Consider the following 13,992-nt stretch of genomic DNA (forward strand, 5'->3'; position numbering starts at 1 on the left):
CCAGACTCAAACAGGTGCTCAACACAGAATGCCGGCACTGCAGGGACCCACTTAACCTCTGGGCCACACCAAATCCTGCTGTTTGCCTTTTAACTTGGGATTTCTGTTTTACATATGTAAGCTTTACATTTTATAGATTGAAATCTATTTTTCCTACATATTTAAGTTTTGTCTCATACATACACTTAGCTTCAGTTTTGGTAAGAAACATTCTATACGATTATCTTTTAACTTTTCTTTTTTATATTTTGTAGTTATACTTTGTCTATTACTAATTTGGTACATTTGCTACACAGCAGGAATTTGGAGTCTAAAATTGATCTTGCTTTCCACATTGCTAATGTATTACAGCATACGTTATTTCATGTATAAGAATCCCATTTCCCACTAATGTAGTACAGCATACGTTATTTCATTTATAAGAATCCCATTTCCCACTGATTTATGAAGGCTCAATCAATATTACATTCTTTCTAAATCACCATGGCTACCTCTGAAATACAGTGTATTGTATCAGTACCCAAACCCTTTTATTTTTCTAAACTCTTTTTTTCTTTCCTGTATCAAAATTATCCTAAAGTTCAAATTTCTAAAAAAAATGTCATTGTTTAAAAATTAAATTTCATTAAAGTTATATTCTAATTTGGGAAGACATAGCAACTTGAGTATTTAGTATTAGCTCTCTCTGCCTTTTTTCAAGTCTTCTTATACTAGGGGCTTCAAAAAGTTCATGGAAACTTAATTCCATTTTTCATATATGTATGGACAATGCCTGAAGTATTGCTTATATAAATCACACATATTAACCGTTTTACATTAATTATAATATACTATTCAACTGTTCCCTTTAGAACACTATCAGGCTAACTGGATATGAGTCAAAGGCCAGAAGAATAGCTTAAATCACACAGAACAAGAACAGAAATATCCAATTATTATCACAGTTTGGAACAATAAGATAGCCATAATGAAAGAAAACTTTTTACAAAACAATATAATGGACATTAAGAACGAATGCTGGCCGGCGCCGTGGCTCACTAGGCTAATCCTCCGCCTAGCGGCGCCGGCACACCAGGTTCTAGTCCCGGTCGGGGTGCCGGATTCTGTCCCGGTTGCCCCTCTTCCAGGCCAGCTCTCTGCTGTGGCCAGGGAGTGCAGTGGAGGATGGCCCAGGTGCTTGGGCCCTGCACCCCATGGGAGACCAGGAAAAGCACCTGGCTCCTGGCTCCTGCCATCGGATCAGCGCGGTGCGCCGGCCGCAGCGCGCTGGCCGCGGCGGCCATTGGAGGGTGAACCAACGGCAAAGAAAGACCTTTCTCTCTGTCTCTCTCTCTCACTGTCCACTCTGCCTGTCAAAAAAAAAAAAAAAAGAACGAATGTTAAGCCAAATAATTTTTTTTCCTCTTAAAGTTTACTGCTCATGCACCCCATATACCTGCACAGTTAGATGAGGAGGATCCTTTTTTTCTGATTTCATTTCTACAACTGCTATGTTGGGCTTCTTCACTCCAGTTTCTTTTCTTTGAGATGATGGGGGAATAGAAGTAATCACAGTTACAGGGTGTGGCTTGTTCACAATTACTCCAGCAGGTGGAATGGAATCACTATTACTTTGAGTTTGTCCTAAGAAGTTTAGAGGAGAAATTGAGTCAAACATTTCAGAAATCAAAGGAAAAAGAAATCTACTACCCTACCTGGATCTTTGTGACTTTTTTTCTCCCAAGAAAGGAAAGAACCAACCTGACAATTCCCTCTGCCTCCACCTTGACCTCTGTCAACACTCACTGTGTAATCCTTTTAGCAGTATCAACATTTGTCGGGCACTTGAATGCAGCAACCACTTCACATATACTAATTTAATAATTACAATAAAGGCTGTCAGGCACTAATATCACACACATTTTAAAACATATCAGGGCCAGCGCCATGGCTCACTTGGTTAATCCTCCACCTGCGGCGCCAGCATCCCATATGGGTGCCAGGTTCTAGTCCTGGTTGCTCCTCTTCCAGCCCAGCTCTCTGCTGTGGCCTGGGAGGGCAGTGAAGGATGGCCCAAGTGCGTGGGCCCCTGCATTCGCATGGGAGACCAGGAGAAGCACCCGGCTCCTGGCTTCGGATCAACACAGCGCCGGCTGTAGCAGCCATTTTGGGGGTGAACCAACGGAAGGAAGACCTTTCTCTCTGTCTCTCCCTCTCACTGTCTATAACTCTACCTGTCAAATTAAAAAAAAAAAAAAAGTCAAAACTTGTTTGTTAAGGGGCTGGTGCTGCGGTGTAGCAGGTAAAGCTGCTGTCTGTGGCACCAGTATCCCATATAGGCACTGGTTCAAGTTCCCGCTGCTCCACTTCAGATCCAGCTCCCTGCTAATGTGCCTGGGAAAGCAATGGAAGATGGCCCAAGTCATTGGGCCTCTGCACCTGAGTGGGAAACCTGGAAAAAGTTCCTGACTCCTAGCTTTGGATGGGCCCAGCTCCAGCCATTGCAGCGATTTGCGGAGTGAACCAGTGGACAGAAGATGTCTCTCTCTCTGTCTCTATAACTCGGCCTTTCAAATAAATAAATAAATCTTTTAAAAAAATCTGTTATCTTTCATTTTTAAGTTTCATTTGCTTTCTACATTTCAAAGTAAAGAGAAACAGTCCAATGTATTTTTCAAAGCATACTCTAAAGCCAGACCACCTGAGTTTCAACCTTGGCCCACTCTAGCTGTGAGGACTTTCAAAAATTACTTAACTCTTTGTGCCTCAGTTTCTTTATCTGTAAGACTGATAATACTGCCATATGCTTTATAGAGTGAATACATGTAGCGTGCTTAGTATAGTATCTGGTGCATATTAAGACAGTATGTTTGGAGACATTAATTAACTATCCGGTTGACATGCCATTAACACATCGAATAAAAAATTAACAATTATATTAAAATTATTCCAATGTAAATCATTTGTAAAAACTAAGAATAGCAATGACACTAAAAGAAAGAGAAGTTCTGGTGCTAAACCAAAAATTATTTGCTCAATTTTTAACATGATGACTGAGAGACCTCAAATAAATCAATAACCAATTATTGACTTAGAACATACCACCACACAAATTTTACTTAGTATGGCCTAGTTCAAAAGTACATAAAAGTACTTTAAAGTAATTCTCCCAAGTCATAACATTATTAACAAGCCAGTCAAAGTTCCTGAATTCTTATGAATATCCATCACATGTCAAAACATTTCGTTAAATTTCATTTCATCCATAGCAATACCAAGAGAATGCTTACAGAACCCATCATTTGAGATCTAGATATTACACAGCATAAGATACATTCTGAGGCCCTCCCCACAAATATACACAACACATGCAGGAAAAGAGACTGTTGTGCCAGTACAATTTTTTTATGTTCCACTACTGCTAAGAATTTAAAACTCACCTCACCTGTTTTGTCGGTTCTTACCTAAAAGAATTGCCATGGGAATCAGATGACCTTCCAGTGTACCTGAAAAAGTAGGCATTTCTCTGCTTGGACTGAATACATACTGCTGATCCACACGAGGTAATGTAGCAAGGGAATGCTGCATTTTAGAATCCATCTTCACCGGCTTTGTTGCATAAAAGTCAGTCTGTGTTCTTATTGACTTGATTTTAGTGCCTGTGATAATCACCAATCGTAGATATTTAAAAATATTGCTTGTATATCTACCACCATCCAGCCCTCTAGAAATACAGCAACTCTTCTTTACAGAAGGAGTTCATTCTGTATTTTTTTTCTTTTGTAAATGCCATTTTATGTATGTGTGTACAAAGCAACAGCAGCAGTTACAAAATGTTGTCTGAGTAATTTTGAGAGCTCAAGAGTTCATTCTACATTAAGGTTACAGGGCCCCAAAAAAGAAGTAACATACAAACCAGAGGTTGGTAAATTTTTTCTCAAATGGCCAGAGAGTAAAAATTTCAGTCTTGTAGGTCATCAGATTTCAGCTGCAACTACTCAAGGAGAGCAGCCAGGGACAATATATAAGCGAATGACCATGGCTAAGTTCATATAAACATTATTTACAGAACTAGAGAGCTCAGGCAAAGTTCACTAGCCTCTGAATAGATTCACAACTAGTAAAACCACTATGGCAGAGCAGACACAATGACTAGAAAAAAATGCTGAATAAAAAGCTTCTGAAGAATATTCAGACAGAATGTTTGAATACAATTTGTTTTTCCATAGGAACATTATTTGGAATTAGATTTCAACTTTTTTCTCATTACACCTTTAATCATAACTTAATTCTGAATAGCCAGTGTTTACCCTTTGAAGCAATGTATAGATAATCTCATTTTATATCAACTTAAACCTTATAGAAGTTAGTCACTATACACTTTTTTCTATTCCTAATAAGTAGACCTATATAGACAAAATAGTCTAAATTCTTAAAAAGATAAAAATTGAGGGGCTGGCACTGTGGGGTAGAGGGTAAAGCTGCAGGCTGCAGTGCCAGCATCCCGTATGGGCACCAGCTCAAGTCAACGGCTGTTCCACTTCTGATTCAGCTCTCTGCTATGGTCTGGAAAAGTAGAAGACGGCTCAAGTGCTGGGGACCCTGAACCCACGTGGGAGAATGGGAAGGGGCTCCTGGCTCCTGGCTTCGGATTAGCTCAGCTCTGGCTGGTGTGGCCATTTGGGGAGTGAACCAGCAGATGGAAGACTGTGGTGGAATGAGAAGGCCATGCCAAGATGGCCACTGGCAAGCCAGCGTCACTCAGGAATGGCTTTGGAAACCCCCTGGAAACCACCTGGCAACAGAGCCTGCCTGGCAACAGGCTGTGAATGGTTAGGGCATAAACCACTCCTTGACCAGATTGGCTGCCTCGGCTATATAAGCTGCTGTACCAACTGAAATAAATGAGTCTGTGGGGTATTCACCTCTGGCCTACTTTCATCCAACTCCCGGGGTCTGTGTGGTGACTCCATGCCTCTTGCCCCCACCACACTCCTCCTCTCAGAACGAATCCACAGAAAAAGACCTCTCTCTCTCTCTCTATCTCCCTCTCTCTCTCTGCCTCTCTGTAGTTCTGCCTTTCAAATAAATAAGTCTTTTGAAAAAAAGATAAAAATTGAGTTATCTGTCTCTTTGGAGAGGACAAATTTCTATGGAATCTAAGAAAAGTGAAGAAAAAAGTACAGAGGAAAAATGACTAAAATGTTTTTGAAGTAATTTCTTTTTGTTTTTAAAGATTTAATTCTTTGAAAGTCAGAGTTATACAGAAAGAGAAGGAAAGGCAGAGACAGAGTCTTCCATCTGCTGATTCACTCCCCAATTGGCTACAACGGCCAGAGCTGTGCCGATCTGAAGCCAGGAGCTTCTTCCAGGTTTTCCCATATGGATGCAGAAGCCCAAGGACTTGGGCCATCTTCCACTGCTTTCCCAGGCCATAGCAGAGAGCTGGATTGGAAAAGGAGCAGCCAGGACTCGAACCAGCGTCCATATAGAATGCCGGCACTGCAGGTGGCGGCTTTACCCATTATGCCACAATACCAGCCCCTTGAAGTAATTTCTTGACATTACTACATTTGCAAGTGTCTGAAGGAGGAGTTCTCCAGAGGGCCCAAAATCCCAGGATGGGCATATATCCACAGGCTCCCAATCACGCCCACCAAAGTAGAAATATTTTTTTAAAGATATATTTATTGTGGCCAGCGCTGTGGCGTAGCGGGTAAAGCTGCCACCTGCAGTGCCAGCATCCAATATGGGCACTGGTTCAAGTCTCAGCTGCTCCTCTTCCTACCCAGCTCTCCGCTATGGCTTGGGAAAGCAGTAGAGGATGGCCCAAGTCCTTGGGCCCCTGCACACATATGGGAAGACCTGGAGGAAACTCCTGGCTCCTGGCTTGGGATCAGCTCAGCTCCGAACCTCCAACTGTTGCAGCCAATTGGGGAGTGAACCAGTGGATAGAATTCTCTCTCTCTCTCTCTCTCCTCTCTCCCCTTTCCCCTCTCCTTTCCTCCCCCCCCCCCTCTTTCTGCCTTGCCTTCCCTCTCTGTGTAACTCTGAGTTTCAAGTGAACAAATAAATCTTTAAAAAAATAGATTCATTTATTTATTTGAAAGACAGAGTTACAGAAAGAGAGAGAGGGGTCTTCCATCCACTGATTCCTTCCCCATATGGCCACAATGTCAGGAGCTGGGCCAGGCCAAAACCAGGAGCTTCTTCCGGGTCTCCCACATGGGTGTGGGGTCCCAAGGATTTAGGTCATCCTCTGCTGCTCTCTCAGGCATATCAGCAGGGAGCTGGATTGGAAATGAAGCAGCAGGGACTCTAACAGGAGTCCATATGGGACACTGGTGCTGCAGGTGGCGGCTTTACCCAATACACCACAGCATCAGCCCCAAACTTCAATTTGGAGCCAGCCTTTGTGGTACAGTGAGCTTTGCCACCTAGAATGCTAGCATCCCATACTGGATCACCCATTGAAGTCCCAGTTGCTCTACTTCTGATCCAGCTCCGTGCTAATGTGCCTGGAAAAGCAACAGAAGATGACCCAAGTACATTTTTTAATCTTTGCTCTCAAAAGCTCTTTGAAGACAAACAAAACAGTCAAGTGGGCAGGGTTGGGGAACACCAGGCCTATGTGCCACATAAGGCCCACAGAATCATTTGGTCTAGCCCTGCCAAGGCAACTGCAGGGCAGAACTCAAAATTCAGTAATTTTTAAGTTGATAATTTTGTACAGCCCATGAATGATGTAATACATATACAAATGGCCCTTGGCAGGAAAGACCTCCCCACCCCTGCTACAACAGTAGATGGCATATAGCTGATCTTTCTGTTCTTAACAATATGATGGACCAAAGAATTCGAGGAAATGTCTACTCTTCCTAGATAATAATTATGATTAATCAAGATTCATTATCTCCTAAATAAGAATTTTATGATGCTTTATCTGAAGATACCATTTAATCCTAAATTACTTCCAACTTATTCCTATCTTGTATCTTAATCTTTAAATTATGGTCTTTTTTTAAGATTTATTTATTTATTTGAAAAGCAAGACAGAGAAGGAGAGACAGAGAGAGAGATCTTCCATCCACTGGTTCACTTCCCAAATGGCTTCAATGGCGGAGGCTGGGCTAAGCCAAAGCCAGGAGCTTCTTCTGGGTCTCCCACATGGGTTCAAGGACCCAAGGACTTGGCTCATCCTCTGCTGCTTTCCTGGGCACAATAGCAGGGAGCTGGATCAGAAGTACAGCAGCTGGGTATCAAACTGGTGCCCATATGGGATGGTAACAATGCAGACAGTAGCTTAACCCACTATGTCACAACACTAGCCCCTAAATTCTGATCTATTTCTTTTTTTTTTTTTTTTAAGATTTATTTATTTCTTCAAAAGCAGAGTTACACAAAGAGAGGAGAGGCAGAGAGAAAGAGAGAGAGAGAAAGAGAGAAAGAGAGAGGTCTTCCATCCAATGGTTCACTCCCCAGATGACCTCAATGGCCGGCGCTGCGCCGATCCAAAGCCAGGAGCCAGGAGCTTCTTCCAGATCTCCCATGCTGGTGTAGGGGCCCAAGGACTTGGGCCATCTTCTACTGCTTTCCCAGGCCACAGCAGAGAGCTGGACTGGAAGAGAGCAGCGGGGTCTCGAACCGGCGCCCATATGGGATGCTGGCGCATCAGGCCACAGCATTAACCCACTGCGCCACAGCGCTGGCCCCTGGTCTATTTCTTCTTACCTCCCCTAGAAGGAATCATTCTTCCATCTCTAAACATTATATAATTTGAACTGTTTTTCTAACTAATAAATAAAAAGCAAACAAAAGGAAATTTTCATATGAAACTGACACCATAGAAAATGAGGTTGAACACAAAAAATAAAGTTCTTTACCTTTAACTCGTTCTATTACTCTTGGTCTCTGTGGCTTGGATTTAGGAGATGGAGAATTAAATCTGAGATACGGTCCTTTTTTAAGAGTGCTGCGATGACCCTGATAAACTGGTTTTCCATAAATTTGTAACATATAATCCTCATCTTGTATCACTGCGGTTGCTTTCAAAACCCCCTGTATACACAAAGTTACTCAATTCACCACCAAATATTTATCTCATTTTTCTAAAGTCATCAGTTATCTAATTTTTCTAAAGCCTCCTGTTGCTAGCTTAAGTACAATGATAATTACCAGGTTAGAAAAATCCTCTGTCTTATACAGTCTTTAAATTCTGGATATAATCTTCAAACATTAGTTCATTATAAATATAAAAATCATCCACCCTAGAACCATGAAGGGTCTTGCATTACTAAGCATATTCAATACTAAAAAGGTAATGCTTAAAAACATTTTATATATTTCTTATATTCAACTAAAATAAAAATCAATAAACCTAATCTTTATATGACTTTACACATTCCTGACCCCACCTAAAACCATAATCTAAATACCACCAAAAGGCAGCATTTATTGAGCATCAACTAAGTGCCAAGCACTGAATTAGATGCTTTACTTATCTGCTCAATGTTTGGAATTAAGAAAGTTAGCTTAACTAGAGCAATCAAAAAAATTCCCTTCATGGCATCCAGTACCATGCCTTGCACTCACTAGGCAGTAAACATGCATTTGTTAACCTGATAAAGATCATGTATGCATGATATGTATGTATATATTTTAAAAGGAACACACTTTTGAGTACCACGAACTAGAAAATATAGTTTTTAGACTGGATGATCTCTAGATAAACCCGCTATAAATATAAAAATAGGTTCTAAATGTGAGATCTCAGACAGAAGAAACAATGGATTTTGTGTAGTGCTTTGCATAGTCTGGATCCCAAACTCTAAATATCAGTAGTGTAAAGACAGTTGACAATGGTATAGTCCTTCATATTTTTAAGGCATCTTCATTTATATCTTAAAGAAAATGATCAATTACAATGCAAATTTTATGTCACAAAACCAGATCAGGATCTTACTTCTTTCCTCTCTTTTTTCTGTAAACTCGAGGCGGGGGTGTTCCTCACTGGTAGAGTTCTAAAATGCTCCTCTACTTGTTTGTGAGAATATTTTCTTGGAATTGCAGATTTGTTTACAGTTTTGTCTTGTGTGTTGGCTTTAATATCTTTACTCATATTCTGAGCTTTCTTGTTCCTTTGAATCTTCTGATCAAATCTTTTTTGTTCATAATCTTTTCTTGTCAGCTCATCCTTAACATAAATAAAATTAAAACTACTTAAAATCCATGAAAAAATAATGCTGTCATACCACAAACTCTTATAATTTATTTTTGCTCTTATATAAACATAGTTGGCAATTTTAAAGACTTTAAAGACTACTGGCTTATATATGAATAAAAATTTTCTAGAAGAATAAAAGACTGATATCTTAAGGATCAGGGTAAAAGAGGAACAGGGGTAAGAGGGTACATCTTTGCTTGTAATGATAAACCATTTTATAATATAAATGTTGATGCTTGAACCATGTGAATTTGTAACTACATTAAAAAATAAATGAGGGGCCGACACTGTGGCGCAATAGGTTAAATCTCCGCCAGCAGTGCCGGCATCCCATATGAGTGGCGGTTCAAGTTCCGGCTGCTCCAATTCCCATCCAGCTCTCTGCTATGGCCTGGGAAAGCAGTGGAAGACGGCCCAAGTCCTTGGGCCCCTGCTCCCGTGTGTGAGACCCTAAAGAGGCTTCTGACTCCTGGCTTCGGATCGGTGCAGCTCTGGCCATTGCAGCCATTTTGGGAGTGAGCCAGCAGATGGAGGACCTTTCTCCCTGTCTCTCCCTCTCACTGTCTGTAACTCTATCTCTCAAATAAATAAAACTTTTAAAAAATGTTTAATTAAATAAATAAATAAATAAGTTTCCCAAAAAAGGCAAACATTTATAAATTAAATGATTTGAAGATTTAAACACACGGTTCCATATGGAATTCAGAGTAATAGAAGGACATACCCAGACTCTGAATCTTCTGACTCTTACTTCATCTTACTACAGCTTTGTTTCTGGGGCATTGCATAACAGAGGAAACAAATTCTTCATTACTACGTTAGATATATATTCTTAAGCAGCAAAGTTTCAAAACATATTTCCGTGTTTACCTTGAGTAAGCATGCAAGCACATTTTAAGGTTCAGGGGGAAGAAAAACCCATTTATCTAGTTCTGCTCTCCCAAATATATAACCTTTAAGAATTTCCTTTAAATTACTAAACCTTTGAAAAAACTAGCTCCAGAATCTTGTATCACTGATGTCCAAAGACATACCATGTCCTTTGTGGATGTGAGAAAGAGGCTGCAAATTCAGTACCATGGTAATCTAGCAGGGGTTTTCCCCTTTAAATAAGCGTTACTAGTGTTCTCACTTTGGTGAACCAAGGCTTCTCCATCTGCTGGGTTACTTCTTTTTAAGATTTATTTATTTATTTTGAAAGTCAGAGTTACATAGAGAGGAAGAGACACAGAGAGAGAGAGATATTACATCTGCTGGTTCACTCCCCAGATGACTGCAGTGGCCAGGGCTGGGTCAGGCTGAAAGCAGGAGCCAGGAGCCCTATCTGGGTCTCCCACGTGGGTGGTAGGGGCCCAAACACTTGGACCATTTTTTGCTGCTTTTCCCAGACCACTAGGCAAGGAGCTGGATCGAAACGGAGCAGCCAGGACATGAACCATGGCCCATATGAGATGTCAGCATCTAAGCAGTGGTGTTATCTACTATACCATGATGCAGGTCCCCCAAAATCTGCTATCTTGGAATATCTTGGCAACTATAATTCTTTTCTTGTCTAAATATTATGGCTGAATTATATTTTAGCTATTATGCAACAGCTTGCCAGATAAGACCCACAGTATAATTTATCAGATAAAGTACTTATTAAAATCGAATTTATCGTAAGTAAATATAAAGTGACAGAGTGAAATTAAGAACTATAAGTGGACTTATATATAAGGAATATTTGGAGAGCAAGGGTGATACTTATAAATTGGAATCAATGCTATCATCTGAGAACTCACTTAATTTTCAATTTTTTCAAAGCCATACCTGAATTTCTGCAGAAATAGTTTTAATCCACTCATCTACTGTCTTCTTAATCCTAATCTTCTCTGATATTTCCCTACAAAACAGAAAAAGTGTTCTTAAATTGGCATTTCATATCCTGACAACAGGGTCTTGATTGGCTCTAACTCTTATTTAGTTTTGAATTTATAAAATATGCTTCATCTGAAAAGGAAAAACCAAAGTCATTAGTTTTCAGCAACTATATGACAGATAAGTCTTTTTTTTTTTTTTTGACAGGCAGAGTGGACAGTGAGAGAGAGAGAGAGACAGAGAAAGGTCTTCCTTTTGCTGCTGGTTCACCCTCCAATGGCCGCCGCGGCCGGCGTGCTGCAGCTGGTGCATCACGCTGATCCAAAGCCAGGAGCCAGGTGCTTCTCCTGGTCTCCCATGTGGGTGCAGGGCCCAAGGACTTGGGCCATCCTCCACTACACTCCCTGGCCACAGCAGAGAGCTGGCCTGGAAGAGGGGCAACCGGGACAGAATCCGGCGCCCCGACTGGGACTAGAACCCAGTGTGCCGGTGCCGCAAGGCGGAGAATTAGCCTAGTGAGCCGTGGCGCCGGCCTGAAAGATAAGTCTTTTAAAAGAACCATAGAAGATGTGTACCAAAAAGAGAAAAAAAAATTAAAAAGAAAATTTCCATTGGAAAAACTGGTACCACCAAATATATATCCAAATTCCAACTTTATAATAAGTTCCACATTTTCAAAACCAATAAATGATATTTTCTAAATATTGAAACACTTTAAGTAAGGTGAAAGATTTAGTAAAAAAAAATGTTTAAAGCAAAGCGGGAGCGTCATAAATTTCGTGGGGATGTCACCATCCCGCCTACCTATCTGTAGACAAAGCACTGATGAAGGAATACACGGCAGCTCCATCCTTCGCACGGATAATAGCTTCCAAGTTTTCTTCAAGTACTTTTTTATTGTTTTGTACTCCTCTCAAAATCTTCTCAGCATCCTTCAAAACAGATCTTGTCGTGCTGGCTGTTCGAAGCTTAGCTGAATTCTGTGGGAGATCAGCAAGCCTCAACATCAGAGATTCTTTTGCCTTAAAAGAAAAACAGGCAAAAAGTTATCACACAAAGTTGACATTGATTATTTTAATCCAATCAAGAGCAATTACTGTTATTGCTATCCTTGTGGCCCTATTCTATGTCAATATATTCCAAGAACTCAATTTGTCAGACTGAAGAGTGACAAAAGAATACTCGGCAATTATAGATTTGTTTGTCTGCATTTAGAAGTACTAACAAGAGTGTTAAATAAAATACAGATAGGAGATCCATAGAAGTGCTAGATAACCCAGTGGCCAGTGAAAGATCTGCTGGAGAAAGCTAAAATCAAGTAAGAGAACGTTAGCTCTAAGTGGGGCAGAGCCTGCAGATCAGACAAACAAGAACCATTTACACACTGGGGCCATTCATGGCCTCTTCCCTTTCTCCTTCTCCAGAAGCAGCTAGAAGCCGCAGAGGGCCATGTGACTCAGTCCTTGCCAAGCAGTGCTAAATAGAGGCCACTTGGGCAGGGTTCTGAGAAAGTGGCTGAAGTGTCTCTTTCACTGCTTTATCTTCACATTTCCTCTTGATGTCTGTCTTCATAACTTCTTAATTCCTCCCTGATTTTCACCTTTACACACCATCAATTTTTAACACTTTACCTGGAGCATGCCGTCTGTATCTTTGTTCTTTTGGCCAAGATCAGGAAGAGTGTCTTCAGACTTCTGTGCAGTCACTTCAGCTGTTCCTAGCTCTTCATAGGAAGGAAATCTTTGAGAAGGCTGAGTTTCAAAGCTACAGAAGATTAAAAAAAATTTTCTATTATCATAAATTTAAAAAGCATATGACTACACAAATTTTTTAAACATTCTATTTGAAAGGTAGTTATATATTACTAAATGGTATCCCATTAAGCAGTTATGTAATGAACATACTAAACAGAAAATCATAAGACAAAATTAAACTGACAGAAAGGTATAGGGACAGAAGGGAAAAAAGAAATAGGTTTTTCATTCAATACATTAACATTCAGAAGTATTTCCAAATCAGTGGGACAAAGCTAATCTGCCATAAAAGTGAGAATACGACCAAAATCATTAAATTTTTTCAGAACTCTGACAATTAAAAAAAAAAAAAGCTTGCAACAAGTCATATTTATTTAAGAAAAATACCCAACTCCCAGTAAGAAGAGTAAGCTTTATAGCAGTTTTATATTTGCCCCAACCGCAGGCCCCTTTCCCTAAATCTGTGGTAGCTCTGAAAACAAACAGCCTTGCAGCTCCAGCGCCAGGGGTAAAGCTGCTGCCTGTAGCACCGGCATCCCATATAGGCCTGGCTGCTCCACTTCGGATCCAGCTCCATGCTAATGTGCCTGGGAAAGCTGCACGAGATGGCCCAAGAGCTTGGAACTCTACACCCACATAGGAGACCCAGAAAAAGCTCTGGGTCCTGGCTTTGGACCAGTCCAGCTCTGGCCATTGTGGCCATTTGGTGAGTGAACCAGCAGACAAAAGTGCTCTCATGCTCTCTCTTTCACTCTCTCTCTCTCTCTGTAACTCTGCCTTTCAAATAAATAAATCATTAAAAACAAAAAGTCTCATAAAAAAAGAAAAAGATACTAAATAAATCAGTTCAGAAACTTAAAGGAAAGTCTAAGAACAAAGTCTTGCCAAATAAAGAATGACCAATAACGAGAGGGAGGTTGGGGCCAGCGCCGTGGCTCACTTGATTAATCCTCCACCTGCGGCACCGGCATTCCATATGGGCGCTGGGTTCTAGTCCCGGTTGCTCCTCTTCCAGTCCAGCTCTCTGCTGTGGCCCGGGAGGGCAGTGGAGGATGGCCCAAGTGCTTGGGTGCCTGCACCTGCGTTGGAGACCAGGAAGAAGTACCTGGCTCCTGGCTTCGGATCGGCGTAGCTCCGTCCGTAGCAGCCATTTAGGGGGTAAACCAACAGAAGACCTTT

The 13,992-nt window shown here is 40.9% G+C and overlaps 1 protein-coding gene across 12 annotated transcripts in view; it reads right to left on the reverse strand.

The window, feature by feature from the left end:
• KIAA0586 (KIAA0586 ortholog) overlaps positions 1-13,992 on the reverse strand; it is a 117,815-nt gene that overhangs the window by 74,937 nt on the left and 28,886 nt on the right. For all 12 annotated transcript variants that reach the window (XR_011380689.1, XR_007910261.2, XM_008269722.4 and 9 more), the window contains 7 exons: positions 12,691-12,823; positions 11,864-12,081; positions 11,012-11,084; positions 8,942-9,172; positions 7,863-8,037; positions 3,444-3,638; positions 1,436-1,623 (listed from right to left, as the gene is read on the reverse strand). Coding sequence is in view for 10 of the 12 variants with exons in the window: in XM_008269722.4 (XP_008267944.2) it covers positions 1,436-1,623; positions 3,444-3,638; positions 7,863-8,037; positions 8,942-9,172; positions 11,012-11,084; positions 11,864-12,081; positions 12,691-12,823 (1,213 nt within the window). In the remaining 2 variants the exon portion in view is untranslated. The remainder of the gene's footprint in view (positions 1-1,435; positions 1,624-3,443; positions 3,639-7,862; positions 8,038-8,941; positions 9,173-11,011; positions 11,085-11,863; positions 12,082-12,690; positions 12,824-13,992) is intronic.

The sequence above is a fragment of the Oryctolagus cuniculus genome, chromosome 12 (assembly GCF_964237555.1).
Source record: "Oryctolagus cuniculus chromosome 12, mOryCun1.1, whole genome shotgun sequence".
NCBI classification, from domain to species: Eukaryota; Metazoa; Chordata; class Mammalia; order Lagomorpha; family Leporidae; genus Oryctolagus; species Oryctolagus cuniculus.